This window comes from Strix uralensis, chromosome 1 (genome assembly GCF_047716275.1).
Source record: "Strix uralensis isolate ZFMK-TIS-50842 chromosome 1, bStrUra1, whole genome shotgun sequence".
Taxonomy (NCBI): Eukaryota; Metazoa; Chordata; class Aves; order Strigiformes; family Strigidae; genus Strix; species Strix uralensis.
This window is the reverse complement of record NC_133972.1, coordinates 167,057,002-167,072,694: the sequence shown is the minus strand read 5'-3', so window position 1 is coordinate 167,072,694 and position 15,693 is coordinate 167,057,002. Positions and strand designations below refer to the sequence as shown.

At 38.4% G+C, this 15,693-nt stretch overlaps 1 protein-coding gene across 9 annotated transcripts in view; it reads left to right on the top strand.

Moving 5' to 3' along the window:
- ZFAT (zinc finger and AT-hook domain containing) overlaps positions 1 to 15,693 on the top strand; it is a 151,407-nt gene that overhangs the window by 107,298 nt on the left and 28,416 nt on the right. For 8 of the 9 annotated variants that reach the window (XM_074888332.1, XM_074888324.1, XM_074888316.1 and 5 more), the window contains 4 exons: positions 1,042 to 1,191; positions 3,106 to 3,279; positions 6,934 to 7,022; positions 9,572 to 9,710. In XM_074888332.1, coding sequence (XP_074744433.1) covers positions 1,042 to 1,191; positions 3,106 to 3,279; positions 6,934 to 7,022; positions 9,572 to 9,710 — 552 coding nt within the window. The remainder of the gene's footprint in view (positions 1 to 1,041; positions 1,192 to 3,105; positions 3,280 to 6,933; positions 7,023 to 9,571; positions 9,711 to 15,693) is intronic. The other variant, XM_074888348.1, reaches the window with a different exon arrangement.

Here is a 15,693-nt window from a genome sequence, read left to right as displayed (position 1 = left end):
TTCCATTGAGTTGTGATATTTAGCATTTTCTTAATCTGAAATGCATTTGAGTAATCTGATTTATTTTTTAAAAGCATTTGGCAATGTTTTCATTATGTGTGTTTGGGACATTTTAATTTAAATTTCATTATTTTGAGCTTTTTCACTATGACAACCAAAACATTAGATTGTAGGAAGGAAAAACTTGGAGACTTGAGTGTGTTGAGCCTGAATAAATGAAGGCCAGGAGGGGGATCTTAGTTGCTGTCTTCAGCTATCTAATAGGAGATAAGAAGGAAGACAGAGCCACTATTTTCTTGAAACTATACAGTGAAGGGATATGAGTTGAAGCAAGGAGATTCTGATTAAGTTAGGAAAGTTATTTTGACTGTAAAGGTGGTCAAACACTGGAATGGGCCAAGAGAAGATGTAGAATCTCCATCCTTGGATATGTTCAAAATGGGACTGGATATGACCCCAAGCAATATAACTTTGAAGTTGGAACTCCAGAGTTGACCCTGCTTGGAGCACATGCCTTTAGAGGTCCCTTCCAATTGAATTTATTCCATGAGTTTGTTTTTCCCTTTAAAATTTCTGATTATCAGGCATTCTGATCACTATAGTTGTGGCTGAAGTGAATTGTCTTTATATCCTTGACATAAAAATGAATAAGTCTCAAAGTCTTTGAATAAAAGACTTTGAATAAAGTCTTTTGAAAATATTGAAAAAAAATTGCCAAATTAACTTATTGGGAAAGTTCATAGTTGGAAAATTATTTCTAAGCCAGTGGCACACCCAAACTTTTTATATTTAATTTTTTTTTTTTAACCAGGCAGTGGGGACACTGAGTACATAGATCAGCAAAGAAAGGACAGAACATCCTAGAAACCCTAAGGGAAAAAAGGTTCTTAAATTCTTTGCTCAGATTTTATCTGAGTGGCAGCAGGGGAAGTAGAGCTTTCAAAAAGTTGGAGTGAATCAGGATCTAGCTCTTCAGTATTACTTACAGAACAGATTCCCTTACGTCCTTCTGGTTTTTATTACCTTTTACATTTCTCTCAGAGGTTTCAATGACTACTATTTCTGAGATTCTTGGCAGAAGAGTTCAGCTGAAAGGACTTATTGGAAAACGAGCTGTGAAATGTCCCTACTGTGATTTTTATTTTATGAAGAATGGATCAGACCTTCAACGTCATATTTGGGCTCATGAAGGTAAAGCTCTGGTTTTAAGCTGTTGGGTGTGTAATCAGTCTCAGATTCCACACAAGATTTGCTGACATAAAAATTCAAATTTATTGCTATACCTGAATCAAAAACTTCAAGGTACAGTAGAGGTTAAATAATTAGTTTAATGGATTTTGGATCACATATGAAATTGCATGCTCATAACATGAATAGATAGCTTAAATGTTTTATACAAGTTTTTGATTCATTTTTTTCCAAAACTCATTCATAAACATCTATAAAATATTTTATAATAAACGTGCTAAGGAGGAGTGAATTAAATACATGCTCGGTCCCTTAAAACAAGTAATTTTCTGTACCTTCTCATGCTGCTCCTTTCACATTTGTCTAAAAATAGTTGGTCTGGAAATCCATTAGTAAAACAATTGAAATCCACTTGCTGTGGTGTATACTTGTAAATTCTGTATTTTAATTAAATCATGCTGAGCATGACAGCTAGCTGACAGGACAGAAACAGTGATTAAAAACCCCATAAGATAATGCTGATCATATCTATGACTTTTGGGGGAGAAATTCCACTAATATGGCAACACACAGGTTAAAAATCCCTTGAACTTAAAATCTATGCCCAGTCAAATCCTGTGTCTACCCAGTCTGTCTATTTTTATAACAGGTGGAAGACCACTTGTATGCTCTTCAGTTTCTTTAATAATCTATGGAACAGATTGCATATGGTGTTCGAGGAACAGATTGCATATGGTGTTTTGGATTCTTTACCCATCCCTCCTCATAAAGGGGATAATAAAATCCCGAACTGATATTTTGGTTCCAAAGTGTTTGCTCCCATGCAGATAGTTCAGACATTTATACTGGTACTGCTTATTTGTTTGAATGCTTTAACTATGAGCTTACCTGCCTGTGTACTATAGTAGTGGTCCTCTCCAATAGCCTTTACTCCATCAAGGAGGTTAGGTAATGCCAAACTGTAGGCTTAGAGCAATTATGTCTGTATTCCATAGATTGTTTATTCTGCCAGGAAAACTTGGAACTCATCTAACCTAGCAGGAGAAAAGAGGTGAACAGACATTTATTCCCAAATCAAAGTGTGCAATCAGGTCTGCTTAAAGTAAGCTATAATTCCTTATGCTTGTAAATCTAGTTTTAAGGTCATGAATATCAATCTAAAACTGCCAGAACCTCATGAAACTGTTGAGCTACTCTGCCAATTCAGATTTATTCAACTTTTCTTTGAAGGATTTACTTTGTTCATGTAGACCTTCTGCTAGATGACATACAGTGCGTCTCTCTATTGCATACTTTGGAATGTTTGAGAGAAGTGAAATTTTAAGTGCTTGCATCTTACCAAGGGGAAGGAAAAAGAAAAGAAAAAGTACTACTGCCTGAGCCATTACCAAATCTGATACTAATTAACAATAGAACACAGCTTTGCACATTTAACTTCTGCTTACATATTAAGTACCTAATGAACCGGTCCTCCTTAAAACAGGTTTCTTCATTCTTTATTGTAGTAAATAGAGAATGATAGATATCTGAAGACTTTTAGAGGGAGATTTGGTATGTATAACAGCTAGGCATCAATTTAGGCAGTCTGGATTCTGCTTTTAAATGAAGGCTGGACACACCAAGGCCAAAATACTAGTATTTGCTTGGTTAAACTCAGTACCTGACTTCAATAGGGAAGTATTTAATTCTAAAAGAACCTTTCCTTTTGCTTACTAAGTTAAGTGATGCTGTCAAGAGCTCAATATCATTTACACAGAAGCTATAGATGAAATTTCTTAAATGTAGATATCCAAATTTTAAAACGTTGACCTTGTTGCCCATGCTGCTCACATGATCTGAAATTTCTTTCAAGGAAATTTCCACCCTCTCATCAAAAGGTACAACGTGTTTCTTCATAGTGTATTTCTTTATTTTTAGGTGTCAAACCCTTCAAATGTTCTCTATGTGAGTATGCCACTCGCAGCAAGAGTAACTTGAAAGCCCATATGAATCGTCACAGCACTGAGAAAACACACCTTTGTGATATGTGTGGGAAAAAGTTCAAATCAAAAGGCACTTTGAAAAGCCATAAACTCCTTCATACTGCTGATGGTAAGTGCATATTTATTAAATCCAAGTTTATTTTAGGGCAATAAATACTGGCTGTACTATAGGACCTTAATAACAAGCATTTTTCAGTTGAACACTAAGTGCTACTTACAAATTTTATTTATTCCCAGGAGACACTGTGAAATAATTCAAAACTTTGCAAAATTAATTTCTGTGAAATAGAGACAACTGTCTCTGGAATACTTGATTTTTCTGAAATTTTGTCTTGGCTTTATATCCATTTGTATTCTTATGGAGAATTGCTGATCTCAATAGAAATTTGAAAATACAAATAGTTCTGTAGCTAAGTCTCTTACTACTTTCTTCTGTGAGAATATTGTTAGGAGTTGCCCAATCCAGTAGCACAATAGAGGCAGGGCTGCTGCAGCTCTGTGTCCCCACGTCTAGTCAGCCGGTGGCAAGTCTGAGTGTGTATTCTCTATAGGCACATATGCAGCACAAGCATTTGCTCTGTAATTTTAATATTTCTGTGATGATAGCAGAAAAAAGTGAGATGCAAATCCAGAAAAATAGCATCTTTTATATAAAAATTTGGGACACAATAATACTTTATTCCTCTGTGATTATCAAATTGAAGTAAATGATTTATCAGGATAAGTTGTACAGACCTTCATTATGACTTACTAGCTTGATCTTTGTTACTCATGCAACCTTGTGAAACCTCATTCCCCTTTATTGACCATTTCATTTAAATTCTTTTTTTAAAAAGAATTTGCATATTCATTATCATTGTCCTTTCACAAAAAGCACACAATGCTCTGTTACATCTTAGAATGTATGTGAAGTTTTTGTGTCAGAGATATTTATTTTTATGTATGCTTATATCTGTATGTATAAGTGAAAGAGATGATCCCTTTTACATTGATGGATATGATACATATTTTAGGAAGCATATAGTTACTGTAGTACTACCATGAGTTAGTAAATTACTCATTATTCAAAAAGTACCTTCCAATATTTTGAAATAACTTGGTCAGTAGCAAGCAGGTGTTGCACATACATCTAAACTTCATATGCAAGAATCAAGATTTTACTTATCAAATGCAATCCTCAGCTGATTCCTGGCTGGGAGAAGACGACAGGTTGTATTTGAATTAAAAGGAAATTTGGAGCATGATCAGACTATAAAGAAAAAAGTGGTCTTTTTCTATGGTGATGTAAAAAAAAATCCCTGCATGGGGTTTCATTTCAAAACCTTTCTGTTTTGTTTTCACCATCTGGCATGTCACAATAGTGACATTCAGCAATGAAAGTTGAATTTGTTTTTACCTGTAAGTTAGTTCTATGTCTTGGAACAAAATATGTATGTGTGTGAGTAAATATTGCAATTCAACTGAGGCTGCTTTGAAATTTGGCACTGTTAAGAATAGCACTATAGTCGTGCGGAAGCTAGCTTTGTAGGGATTTGGTTTAAAGGTTTGAAGTTAGTTTTAAACATTTAACTGCATGGAAGAAACTATATACTCTTACCATTTACTGCTAGGTCAGGCTGAAGCCTTGACTCTAGAGGTAATGTTATTACCAAGAGCCTTCAGACTGTCATCATCTTCTGCAGTAACTGAGGTGACTGCATGTTTGGTTTTGATGCAGCTCCCTTTTTGACCAATACAAATAAATCCAAGACTTAGACTCTTTTACCTTGCTTTTTACACTTCCAAAAGTGTTCCAGGAAATTCCTCGTACCTTTGGAAACAGAATCTCACTGTCTGTGGAGACTTAAGTAATTTTCTTCACTAAGTCCACCCCAGTGGACACTTGTGAAAAATAAAGTAACATTTGTCACCAGGAATGTAGTGTTTGATTTGTCAAGGGACTCAGCCTCTTGAATGCTGGCAGTTTCTCTTTGCCCAGTGTCCCTCTCTGTAGTGGCAGCACTTCAAAAGTTCTTACTTTTTTTTTTAGCATATCTAGTACTCTTCATTTATTTCACAAATAAAAAGAATTTAAAAGATGTTTCACTGTTTATGAGTCTTGTCTTCCTGACTTATGAATCCAGGCAATTTTTGTTCAAGTATCATCCCTGCAAGGTCAATTTAACTAGTCAAATATAAAGTAGTTTTCTGTCTGCTTTATTCTTCTCCAGAAGACAGGCTTCTCAAGAGTGGCATGATAGAAGACAATTCTGTAGTCCAGGCTTATTGCTGTTTGTGATTAGAAATAAACCAGAAAACCTACTTTTCATTATTTTAATTAGAAATCAGAAACTGTCTTAAGGTTTTTCTTAGCTGTGTTTTATGGAAACTTTCACACTGAGTATAAAATGCTTGTAACTTTTTTGAGTAAGATCCAGAATCTAAAGAAACCTGATCTCTTCAGGATAATACAGAATATTCAGTATTGTACTTCTCCATCCTTTCTTTTGGTTCTTTTGCTTGTGGAGCAGTTTTTAGCACATACTTGTTCCACGTTAGCCAAATACAGTTTGCCAGCCATAGACATTTAATACAGGAATTAAGTCTTTTGTAATTTGGCTGGAGGTAGCAGGACTGGAAGAATCTTAAAGATGAAATATGGAGAAAAGGAGCATGAAACCCAGAGAATAAAAGGAAGGAAATTGTGTTATTTTAAATCATAAGGAAAAAATATTTGGGAGAGAGAATGCATTGAAGGGAATGTAAAGAGATACCTCCAGAATGGTAGTATGTTTGGGAGTTTCACTCTTTGCAAAGCCACAAACAACAACAGATATTTCTTGAAAATGTCAGAGAGAATTCATTCCTGTTAGAGAATCCTAAAAAAACATCATGACAATATCTGACCATCTTGCTTTAAGAAGGACTCAGACTAGTGATTTCAGGGCCAAAACCAGACTGTTATGATCACAAAGTCTGATCTTTAGCAAAGTACAGGCCATAACTTAATCTAAGAATTTCCGCTGGACTGTAGTATATCTTCTTAGGAAGGGCTAAGCAGACTTGATTTAAAGACTTCTTATGACAGGACATCCGTCTGATTTCTAGTGAATTGTCACAGTCATTACTCATGCTCTCTGTTAAAAATACTGACTTTATTTTAGACTGAATGTTCTGAGCGTCGGCTTTCGTTAGTTGAAATTCCAGTTCTTGTTGAGTTCTCCTCAATTTGATTGTTGCTGTTTCAGGTTGGAGAGTTAATACCTTCATTATCGATGCCTGACTAGAAAGCTGACAGGCATGTAAAGAAATTTCAAGTATAATGTCTTCTCTGTGGAACTTAAAGTAACACCAAGAAAATTTAAATGTATTTGAATCATAGCAATTCAGTACTTGGGACAGAAGTAGGTAAAAACATGTGAACATGACCAAACATCCGTGTTTTAAGGATTTCTAAATCTGCTTTATAAATAGAAAAATAACTGTGCCTGCAGTTGTAAATAACTGATTTCCTTCTTCCATTTAAGCTGCGGTATAATGATTCGTTTTCTTCTTTCCCAAGTGTCTATCCCAGGAGCATCTAGACTATTTAATGCTTGTAATTTAAAGATGACACTCAAACCTTTTTTCTTCTTTACTCTGATCTCGGAGCAAGTGCCAGACTTCTACTGTTGTTCATTGTTCATTCTTACCATTTTCAAAATCATCTTTATGAGAAAATACAATCAGTAGTTTTCTGAACTTAAACAGAAGAAAGTTACTCCATTTTCTATTCCCATTTCAGGAAAGCAGTTTAAATGTACAGTGTGTGACTACACAGCTGCACAAAAACCACAGCTCCTGCGTCATATGGAACAACACGTCTCTTTCAAGGTAAGAAAACATATAAATCTTGCTTATTGATAAGTCATTTAGAAATACATAGAATGTCAGACAACAGTTTTAAAACTGGCACACTTTCCTTTTTGGAGGCAATTATGGCATCTTAATATTTTAGTATTTCGGGAATTTTGACTTTATATTCAGACCTTGGAGGTAGGGTTATTTTGTTCATAGACAATTTGTAATTAGTATCTTTACCTGCCAAAAATATATGTGTGTTGCAATATAAAACAAAAATTATTGTTTTATTTGACTGTGAGTTCTTGAGAGAACTAATCTAATATGTACCTTAAAATGTCCTAGGGAAGTAGGAAAGCAAATCCTATACATTGCTGTTCATTGCGCACCTTAATTTTCTCTGAAAGTTTGACAGTCTAATGTACTATAAATGAGTTCATATACTTGAAGAAAATTGAAGAGAATTAATTTTAAAACATCCCATTTATCTGAAACATGTCTTGCAAAGATTTTTGAAGATTGTTAATGTTTCTATGAAGTGTTTAGATTAGAGCTACGGTTTATTTTAATAAACTGTAGTATGGTTTTATTCCTAAATTTCACATTGGTTCTCAGCATGATAGGTCTTGCTGTAATGAATTGTGAAATTTTAGAGTCAGGAAATAGAAATTATACTAGTTTCTTTTCCAGAAAAATCCAGTATTTTGTATGTATGAAAATGTTCATTTTAATGTAACACTTTATCTTGGCAATGAGACTGTTTCTTATTGAAAACATCATACTATTTCCATATGCAACATCTTTCATTATACAACAAATCATTTTCCTTCTATAAAGAGTACACTTCAGCCATTCTTAATCAGTAGCAATGCTATGTACCTCTTTAAAGCAGAAAGGAAGACAGTCTTTCGATTCATGGTTTAAATTTTGGAAGACAAGACATGTAAGAAAATTAAGCAATTCATCTAAAGAGATGATGTGTTTTGAACAAGTAATTTTTCTTTCTTAAGTATGTAGTTTTGCTGTGGACTTACCTTCTTAAAAGGATTTTTTGTAAATGAAAATACATAATTTTTGTTTTTTAACAGCTAACAGGATGAATGTACTCATAATGCAGTTCTTGAAATATAGCTGGTTCTGACCTTGGGATCAGCTTTAGAACTGTTGACTCAGCACCTCTTTTCAGTCCTCTGTCAGCCTGCATATAAGTGTGGCTGTTCAATGCATTATCAAGAGAACTGCAAAACACTGAAATAGGTCAATCAAGAGTATTTGTCAAAAGGAGTTCAAAACCTGTCTGTTAGTAATGTGTTGCCTTCTTCTGGGACAGTTGTTTGCATGCATATCAAACTCAGAGGAATGTCAGTAGTTACGTAACCTAATAATAATTTAATCCATCATATTTCCAAGCTCTGTGAATTTGCAATGCTGCTATCCGACAGCAGGTAACATATAGGGCATGCAAGTACGTAGACAGTGTTACAAGAACACAGCAGTCTGTCTGGATTATTTTCTTGAACAAAACACAGTTTCAGCAATAGAAAAGGAGAGTACCCCCTCTGAAAAAATGAGTAACTGAACGTTACACTACCTTCTGATTTGTAAGGTTAAGGGAATCTGAACACCACTTTTCTTCCTTATTTTTGCTGTTCAGAGCCTGAAGAAAGGTCATGAGCAACAAGCTTATGGGAATATTCTGGTCAATGGACCCTGACTGCAGACATTTCCCTGCTTTAAATTCAGCTTCTTAATAAACATTTCTGTACCAACCATTTTCTGCTGACTAGGTTTAGGTGGGCCTGGTTGCTGTGCATGAAACATTTTACATCCCATTCTGAGGTGCTTGACTTTTCCCCAAGGACTTTGGTCGATGTCTGTATTCTTTTTCACGACCCTAATAGTTATGTCAAGCTTCCTGTAACTGTGACATATCTCAGTCAGAAAGTTATTCTCAAAAGCTAACTTTGGGCACAAACTCTTGTTTTCCTTCTCTCTCTGTCAGTTGAAGGGAGATGTATGTTCTTAAAAATTAATTAATTTAGTTCCCAAAACTTAGCTCACCAAATGGTCAGGTGAATGCAAGTGCCAGTGAAAGGGAAGCAGTTGGGAGCATGTTGGAGAGAGAAGTAAAATGCAAGGGAAGAGATCAACCCTGTCAGGTACAGTTATCTGTTAAATTAGGTTGGCTGTACAATTGTATTGTACCTTCAGTTATTTTAGTTCTCTTACTCCCCCTTTTCAGACCAAAGCTCACGGCAGCTGAGTCATTTCCTTGTAGTAGAAAGTCTCCACGTGGTCAGACCTGTGATCATCAATTATGAAAACACAGTTTACTGAATTATGAAAAGTAGGTAATGATCTTATAATGTTGAGAATACTTGGTGTCTTGTCCATAATAAAAATACCAAATTTTAGGTAGCATTTAGTGGCAACCTCCATTTATATTGAATTTTGGAAAGTCTCCCTGGAAGATACCTAAACCAGAAATGAACATGGTTTCTCAGGATCAACACATTGCAGCTTAGACCTGTATCCTGAAGAGGTCACGAAATATGGTCTAACATTTTCCTTTTTGCTTCTAGCCTTTCCGTTGTGCACATTGCCACTACTCCTGCAACATATCTGGTTCCCTGAAGAGGCATTACAACAGAAAGCATCCTAATGAAGAGTATGTAAATGTAGGTTCTGGGGAGCCTGCAGCAGAAGCCCTTATCCAACAAGGTACATCTCCACCACATAAGACTTGTTATTTTTTTTTCTGAAGCAAACTTGGTGTAAAGGTACGCTTTTGTGCGATACACGTTCCTCAATGCGTGTTATACGATAAATATTACTACTTTTCAGTAATTCTGAAATGGCCACCTTTTACCCTTCATTCAGTGTCCTTTGTTCTTGGTTTCTAAGGATGGGTGAACCAAATTTTGATTGACCTTGCCTGTACTATTCATTGTTGCATACATTTATCATTTTCACTTGTTTGTCTGCTTTTTTAAGTAAAGTATCACTATCTGTTGAAAAGAATGATAAATTTCTATCATTCTACTGATAAATTTCTGTGACAATTTTGCAAGGTTGAACTCAAGGTAAGGTTGAGAAGATGTAGGGAAAGAGACTGAAGAGTAAATGGCGGCAAATTATTCTCCCGCTAGAAAAATTTTGGGAAAAAGATAGTGCAGATAAAACAGGTTACAAATTGTTATGGTCAGAATCTTGTTTATGGGCAAAGGAAGCACACCTTATCTATATAAGTGAAGCCAAGAATTTGTTAGTATAATGGAAATCTTAACAGTCTAATTCAAGAATCACCATTAATCTAGATCTAATTATTATTTAAAAAAAGCCAATAAAATATAGTTATGAGTATATACAGGAAAAATCTCAATAGTATTATTAATACAATTAAAATGGTAGCACACTTCTTAATTTTTACTGCTTTGCCTGGTGCTGTGGTCACCCTTCTACTGTTTTTCTGAGGCCTAAGATGGGTGGTTTCCCTCTGGTGTTGGCATTGGGGTGGGGGTTTCAGTTCAGTAAGTTGTCAGCATCTGGAGTTCTTTGCTGGGAGGAGTATGATGTACATCTTGATGATTTCATCTTGTTCTCTCCTTCCACTTGGGGCCGTTGTTACATGTTTGCTTACACACATTTATGTTTTTCATTAGTCTCTAGCTCCAGATTAAATCCAAATGTATTGTATACACTGCCTTTCATGTATGTTAAATACTGGTTTTTGTTGTCCCTGAAACAGATTTTATCCAGCTACACATTTGCACATTTTTAACTGATGATTTCTGATTTGTTTACAGCTGTGGGTTCTTTAGTGCCAAGTTTGTGCCCCACTTCTTATCACTCCATGCCTGCCCTCCTCTCTACTTCTCAAGGCTGTCATGCCAGGCCTGCATTTCTCTACATTACATCTCTGTGTTAGAATCCTAAATATCTCATTCTGCCTAGAACAATGGCTTGTTACTGCTGTCTGTGTAAAACTATAGTTGTATGCACAAAGTCAAAATTAATTAGATATAGACATGTGGTCGATTAGAGAAATTGCTGTCACAAATAAACTAAGTAAAGGCAACAAGGGTTTTGGGGAGGATCAAAAATTCAAGATTAAGTGTAGGAGCTAATGGAATAGAATCATAGAATCATTTAGGTTAGAAAAGACCTTTGAGATCATCGAATCTAACCATAAACCTAACACTGCTAAGTCCACCACCGTCAGGGAGAAGAGAAAATCAGATTGTAGTAGTTTTTACCACGTTTAGTAGCATAAAAAGTTAAAGTTATATTCCTGGCTGGTTTTGGTTTTGTTTATCTATTTCATCCCAGCTGAAGTCCTGTATCCTTCTGAAAAGATGGTCAGTGCCCCTAGCTGCTTTGTTTCTGCTTGATACAAGTATCACAAATTGTAACTCATTCCTGGCAGTGTCTGGGTGCTAGCAAAGGAGATGGGTTCAAGTTGTACTCCCATGAAGTAGTTGTGCTGTTGCACACTGGGCAGGTGAACCAAGGCAAACAGTTGACTATGCAGTCAGATACTTTTTTGGGAGTAAAACCCCTTCAGTTCTAGTGTATTCTGCTGTGGGGGGAAGTGGGGAAGAAGAGCAGAAGGCCAAATTAAATTGACAGAGCTTTAAACTAAATTTGAAGGGGGAAGGGGGCAAAACACCAGCCCATCTGAAGTGCATGTATACCAATGCACGCAGCATGGGTAACAAACAGGAGGAGCTTGAAGCCGTGATGAAACAGGAAAATTATGATGTTGTGGCTATCACAGAAACATGGTGGGATGCCTCCCATGATTGGAGCGTGCCAGTTGATGGCTACAAGCTCTTTAGAAGGGATAGACAAGGTAGGAGAGGCGGTGGGGTAGCAATGTATGTCAGGGACTGTTATGATTGCCTCGAATACAAATGCAGTGAAGACAGGATGGAATGTCTTTGTGTTAGAATCAGGGGGAAGGCCAACAGGGCAGATGTTGTAGTAGGAGTCTACTATAGGCCACCCATGCAGGACAGAGAGGTGGATGAAATATTCTATAGGCACTTGGGTGTAATCTCACGGTCAATTGCCCTTGTTCTTGTGGGGGACTTCAACTTCCCAGACATCTGCTGGAAATACAACACAGCAGAGCGGGACCAGTCCTGAAGATTCCTGGAATGTGTAGGGGACAACTTCCTAACACAACTGGTAAGAGAACCAACCAGAGAAGGTGCCCTGCTAGATCTCCTCCTTGTGAACAGAGATGGACTGGTGGATGATGTGGCAGTTGGAGGACGACTAGGGCACAGCGATCATGAAATAATAGAGTTCTCTATTCTTAGGGAGGCCAGGAAAGGGCTAAGCAGGACTGACATCCTGGACTTCCAAAGAGCTGATTTTGTCTTGTTTAGGCACCTGCTTGAAAGGATCCCTTGGGAGACGGTTCTGAAGAGTATAGGGGTCCAGGAAGGCTGGGCGCTCCTTAAGAAGGAAGTGTTAATGGCTCAGGAGCAGGCAGTCCCCAGGTGCTCTAAGAGGAGCAGGCGGCAGAGAAGACCACCCTGGCTGAACAGGGAGCTTTGGCTACAACTCAAGGAGAAAAGGAGAGTTTACAGCCTTTGGAGGAAGGGGCTAGCCACTCACAGTGATTACAAAGATGCTGTGAGGCTATGCAGGGCGGAAATCAGGAGGTCCAAAGCCCAGCTGGAAATTAATCTAGCGTCAGCAATCAAAGATAACAAGAAATGTTTCTATAAGTATGTCAATAGCAAAAGAAAGACCAGGGAGAGTCTCCATCCCCTGCTAGATGCTGAAGGAAACTTGGTAACAAGTGATGAGGGGAAGGCTGAGGTCCTTAATGCCTTCTTTGCCTCAGTCTTTAATAACAAGACTAGTTGTGTTGAGGGAATCCAGCCCCCTCAGCCAGATGATAGAGACTGGGTGAGCGACCCCCCCGCAATCCAGGAGAGAGTCAGTGACCTGCTACACCACATAGACACACACAAGTCTATGGGACCAGATGGGATACACCCGAGGGTGCTGAAGGAGCTGGCTGGGGTGCTCACCAAGCCGCTTTCCATCATTTACCAGCAGTCCTGGCTGACCGGGGAGGTCCCAACAGATTGGAAACTGGCCAATGTGACGCCCATCTATAAGAAGGGTCAGAAGGATGATCCGGGAAATTACAGGCCTGTCAGCTTGACTTCGATACCCGGGAAGCTGATGGAGCAGCTCATCCAGAGTACCATCTTACAACACATGCGGGACAACCAGGGGATCAGGCCCAGTCAGCATGGGTTTATGAAAGGCAGGTCCTGCTTGACAAACCTGATCTCCTTCTACGACAAAGTAACCTCCTTATTGGATGAGGGAAAGGCTGTGGATGTAGTTTACCTTGACTTTAGCAAGGCCTTTGACACCGTTTCCCACAACATTCTTCTGGTGAAACTGGCTGCTCGAGGCTTAGATGATCGCACACTTTGCTGGGTAAGAAACTGGCTGGATGGCCGGGCCCAGAGAGTTGTGGTGAATGGAGTTAAATCCGGTTGGAGGCCGGTCACGAGTGGTGTCCCCCAGGGCTCGGTTTTGGGGCCACTCCTCTTTAATATCTTTATTGATGACCTAGACGAGGGGATCGAATGCACCCTCAGTGAGTTTGCAGATGACACCAAGCTGGGTGGGAGTGTTGATCTGCTTGAGGGTAGGGAGGCTCTGCAGAGAGACCTGGACAGGCTGGAGCGATGGGCCCAGGCCAACTGTATGAAGTTCAATAAGGCCAAATGCCGGGTGCTGCACTTGGGCCACAACAACCCCCAGCAGCGCTACAGGCTTGGGGAGGAGTGGCTGGAGAGCTGCCAGTCAGAGAGGGACCTGGGGGTGTTGATTGACAGCCGGCTGAACATGAGCCAGCAGTGTGCCCAGGTGGCCAAGAAGGCCAATGGCATCCTGGCTTGCATCAGAAATAGCGTGGCCAGCAGAGACAGGGAAGTGATCTTACCCCTGTACTCGGCACTGGTGAGGCCGCACCTCGATTACTGTGTTCAGTTTTGGGCCCCTCACTACAAAAAGGACATTGAATTACTCGAGCGTGTCCAGAGAAGGGCAACGAAGCTGGTGAAGGGTCTGGAGCACATGTCATACGAGGAGCGGCTGAGGGAACTGGGGTTGTTTAGTCTGGAGAAGAGGAGGCTGAGGGGAGACCTCATCGCCCTCTACAACTACCTGAAAGGAGGTTGCAGAGAGCTGGGGATGAGTCTCTTTAACCAAGTAACAAGTGATAGGACAAGAGGGCATGGCCTCAAATTGCGCCAGGGAAGGTTTAGACTAGATGTCAGGAAGTATTTCTTTACAGAACGGGTTATTAGGCAGTGGAATGGATTGCCCAGGGAGGTGGTGGAATCCCCATCCCTGGAGGTGTTTAAGACTAGGGTCAATATAGTGCTGGGTGATATGGTGTAGATGGGAACTGGCAGTGCTAGGTTAATGGTTGGACTAGATGATCTTCAAGGTCCTTTCCAACCTAGTTGATTCTGTGATTCTGTGATTCTGTGAAATATTAAATTGTGTTGAAAATATTTTAATGCTTGGTAGAGTTGAGTTTCTTACTTTGTTTCTGATAATTTTGCTGAGCATTTTCCCTATTTTTTAATAGAAACTTCCAGCCTTTTTATAGTATCTTTTGGGATCTTCAAAATTTCTGGTTTTGTTGAAGAAGAATAGAGACCAAAATAATGCTGTAGTATTAGATAATTAATTAAATATAATTCTTCTAAGATGACATTATTTCTAAATAGTATTTCCAAATTATTCATCTAACAGAGAACATTTATCTATTGAGGGCATTAATCCATGTTAAAATAATACTGAAATCATGACACAGAGAAAGACTCAAAGTCTGAGACTATACCTTTAAACTTGCAATAAAATGGAGAAATCTATAACTACATTAAGGAGTTTGAACCTGTGTTACTTTTATATGACATTTCTTTGTTTCCTTTTTCTCACAAAACCAAAAATAATTTAAAAAGTAGATCTTTGTCTATAAATTTCCTGGCAGGAATGTATAGTAGAATTTTATGATTATTTTCACAGACAGTGAAAGTTGTCAGGGAACCTGCAGTTATTTTAAAGATGTAATATTTACTTGGTCTGTAAACAAAGCCTCTATTCTGTAGTTATGCTGGTGAAGGAAGAACTGTGCACTATGGGGAGCTTTCTTTAACTTTCCAGATATCTGAGCACTGCAAAGAATTATTTGTCCATAGCCACTCATAAGAACAGGTACCTGAGATGGAATTCTGTTAATATGAAATTAAGGATCATATTTATAATGTTTTGAACAAATTAAATTAATCGTATGCTAGTTAGGTTCTCCTTCCCCTTTGGGAGTCAGATAAATGCACTTCTGAAACTAATTCTTTTCCACTGAAACAAAAAACCTGTAAAGTTGTTGAGAATGCAGGAGTAGTCTTATAGTGAAAACATTAGAGTGAGATGGGAGGGAGCAGCCTTTGATTTTTTTTGTGGTGGACATGCTTTGCCCACCACTTTGGAGCATTGGGCAATGATTTAACAAGTCCATATGCTGGATTCTGCACAGAGGATGTAGTAACGCTGAGCACAAGTCTAACTGGGAGAGGAGTGGCTGGAGAGCAGCCCTGCAGAAAGGGATCTGGGGGTGCCAGTGGGCAGCAGGCTCAGTGTGAGCCAGCAGTGTGCCCTG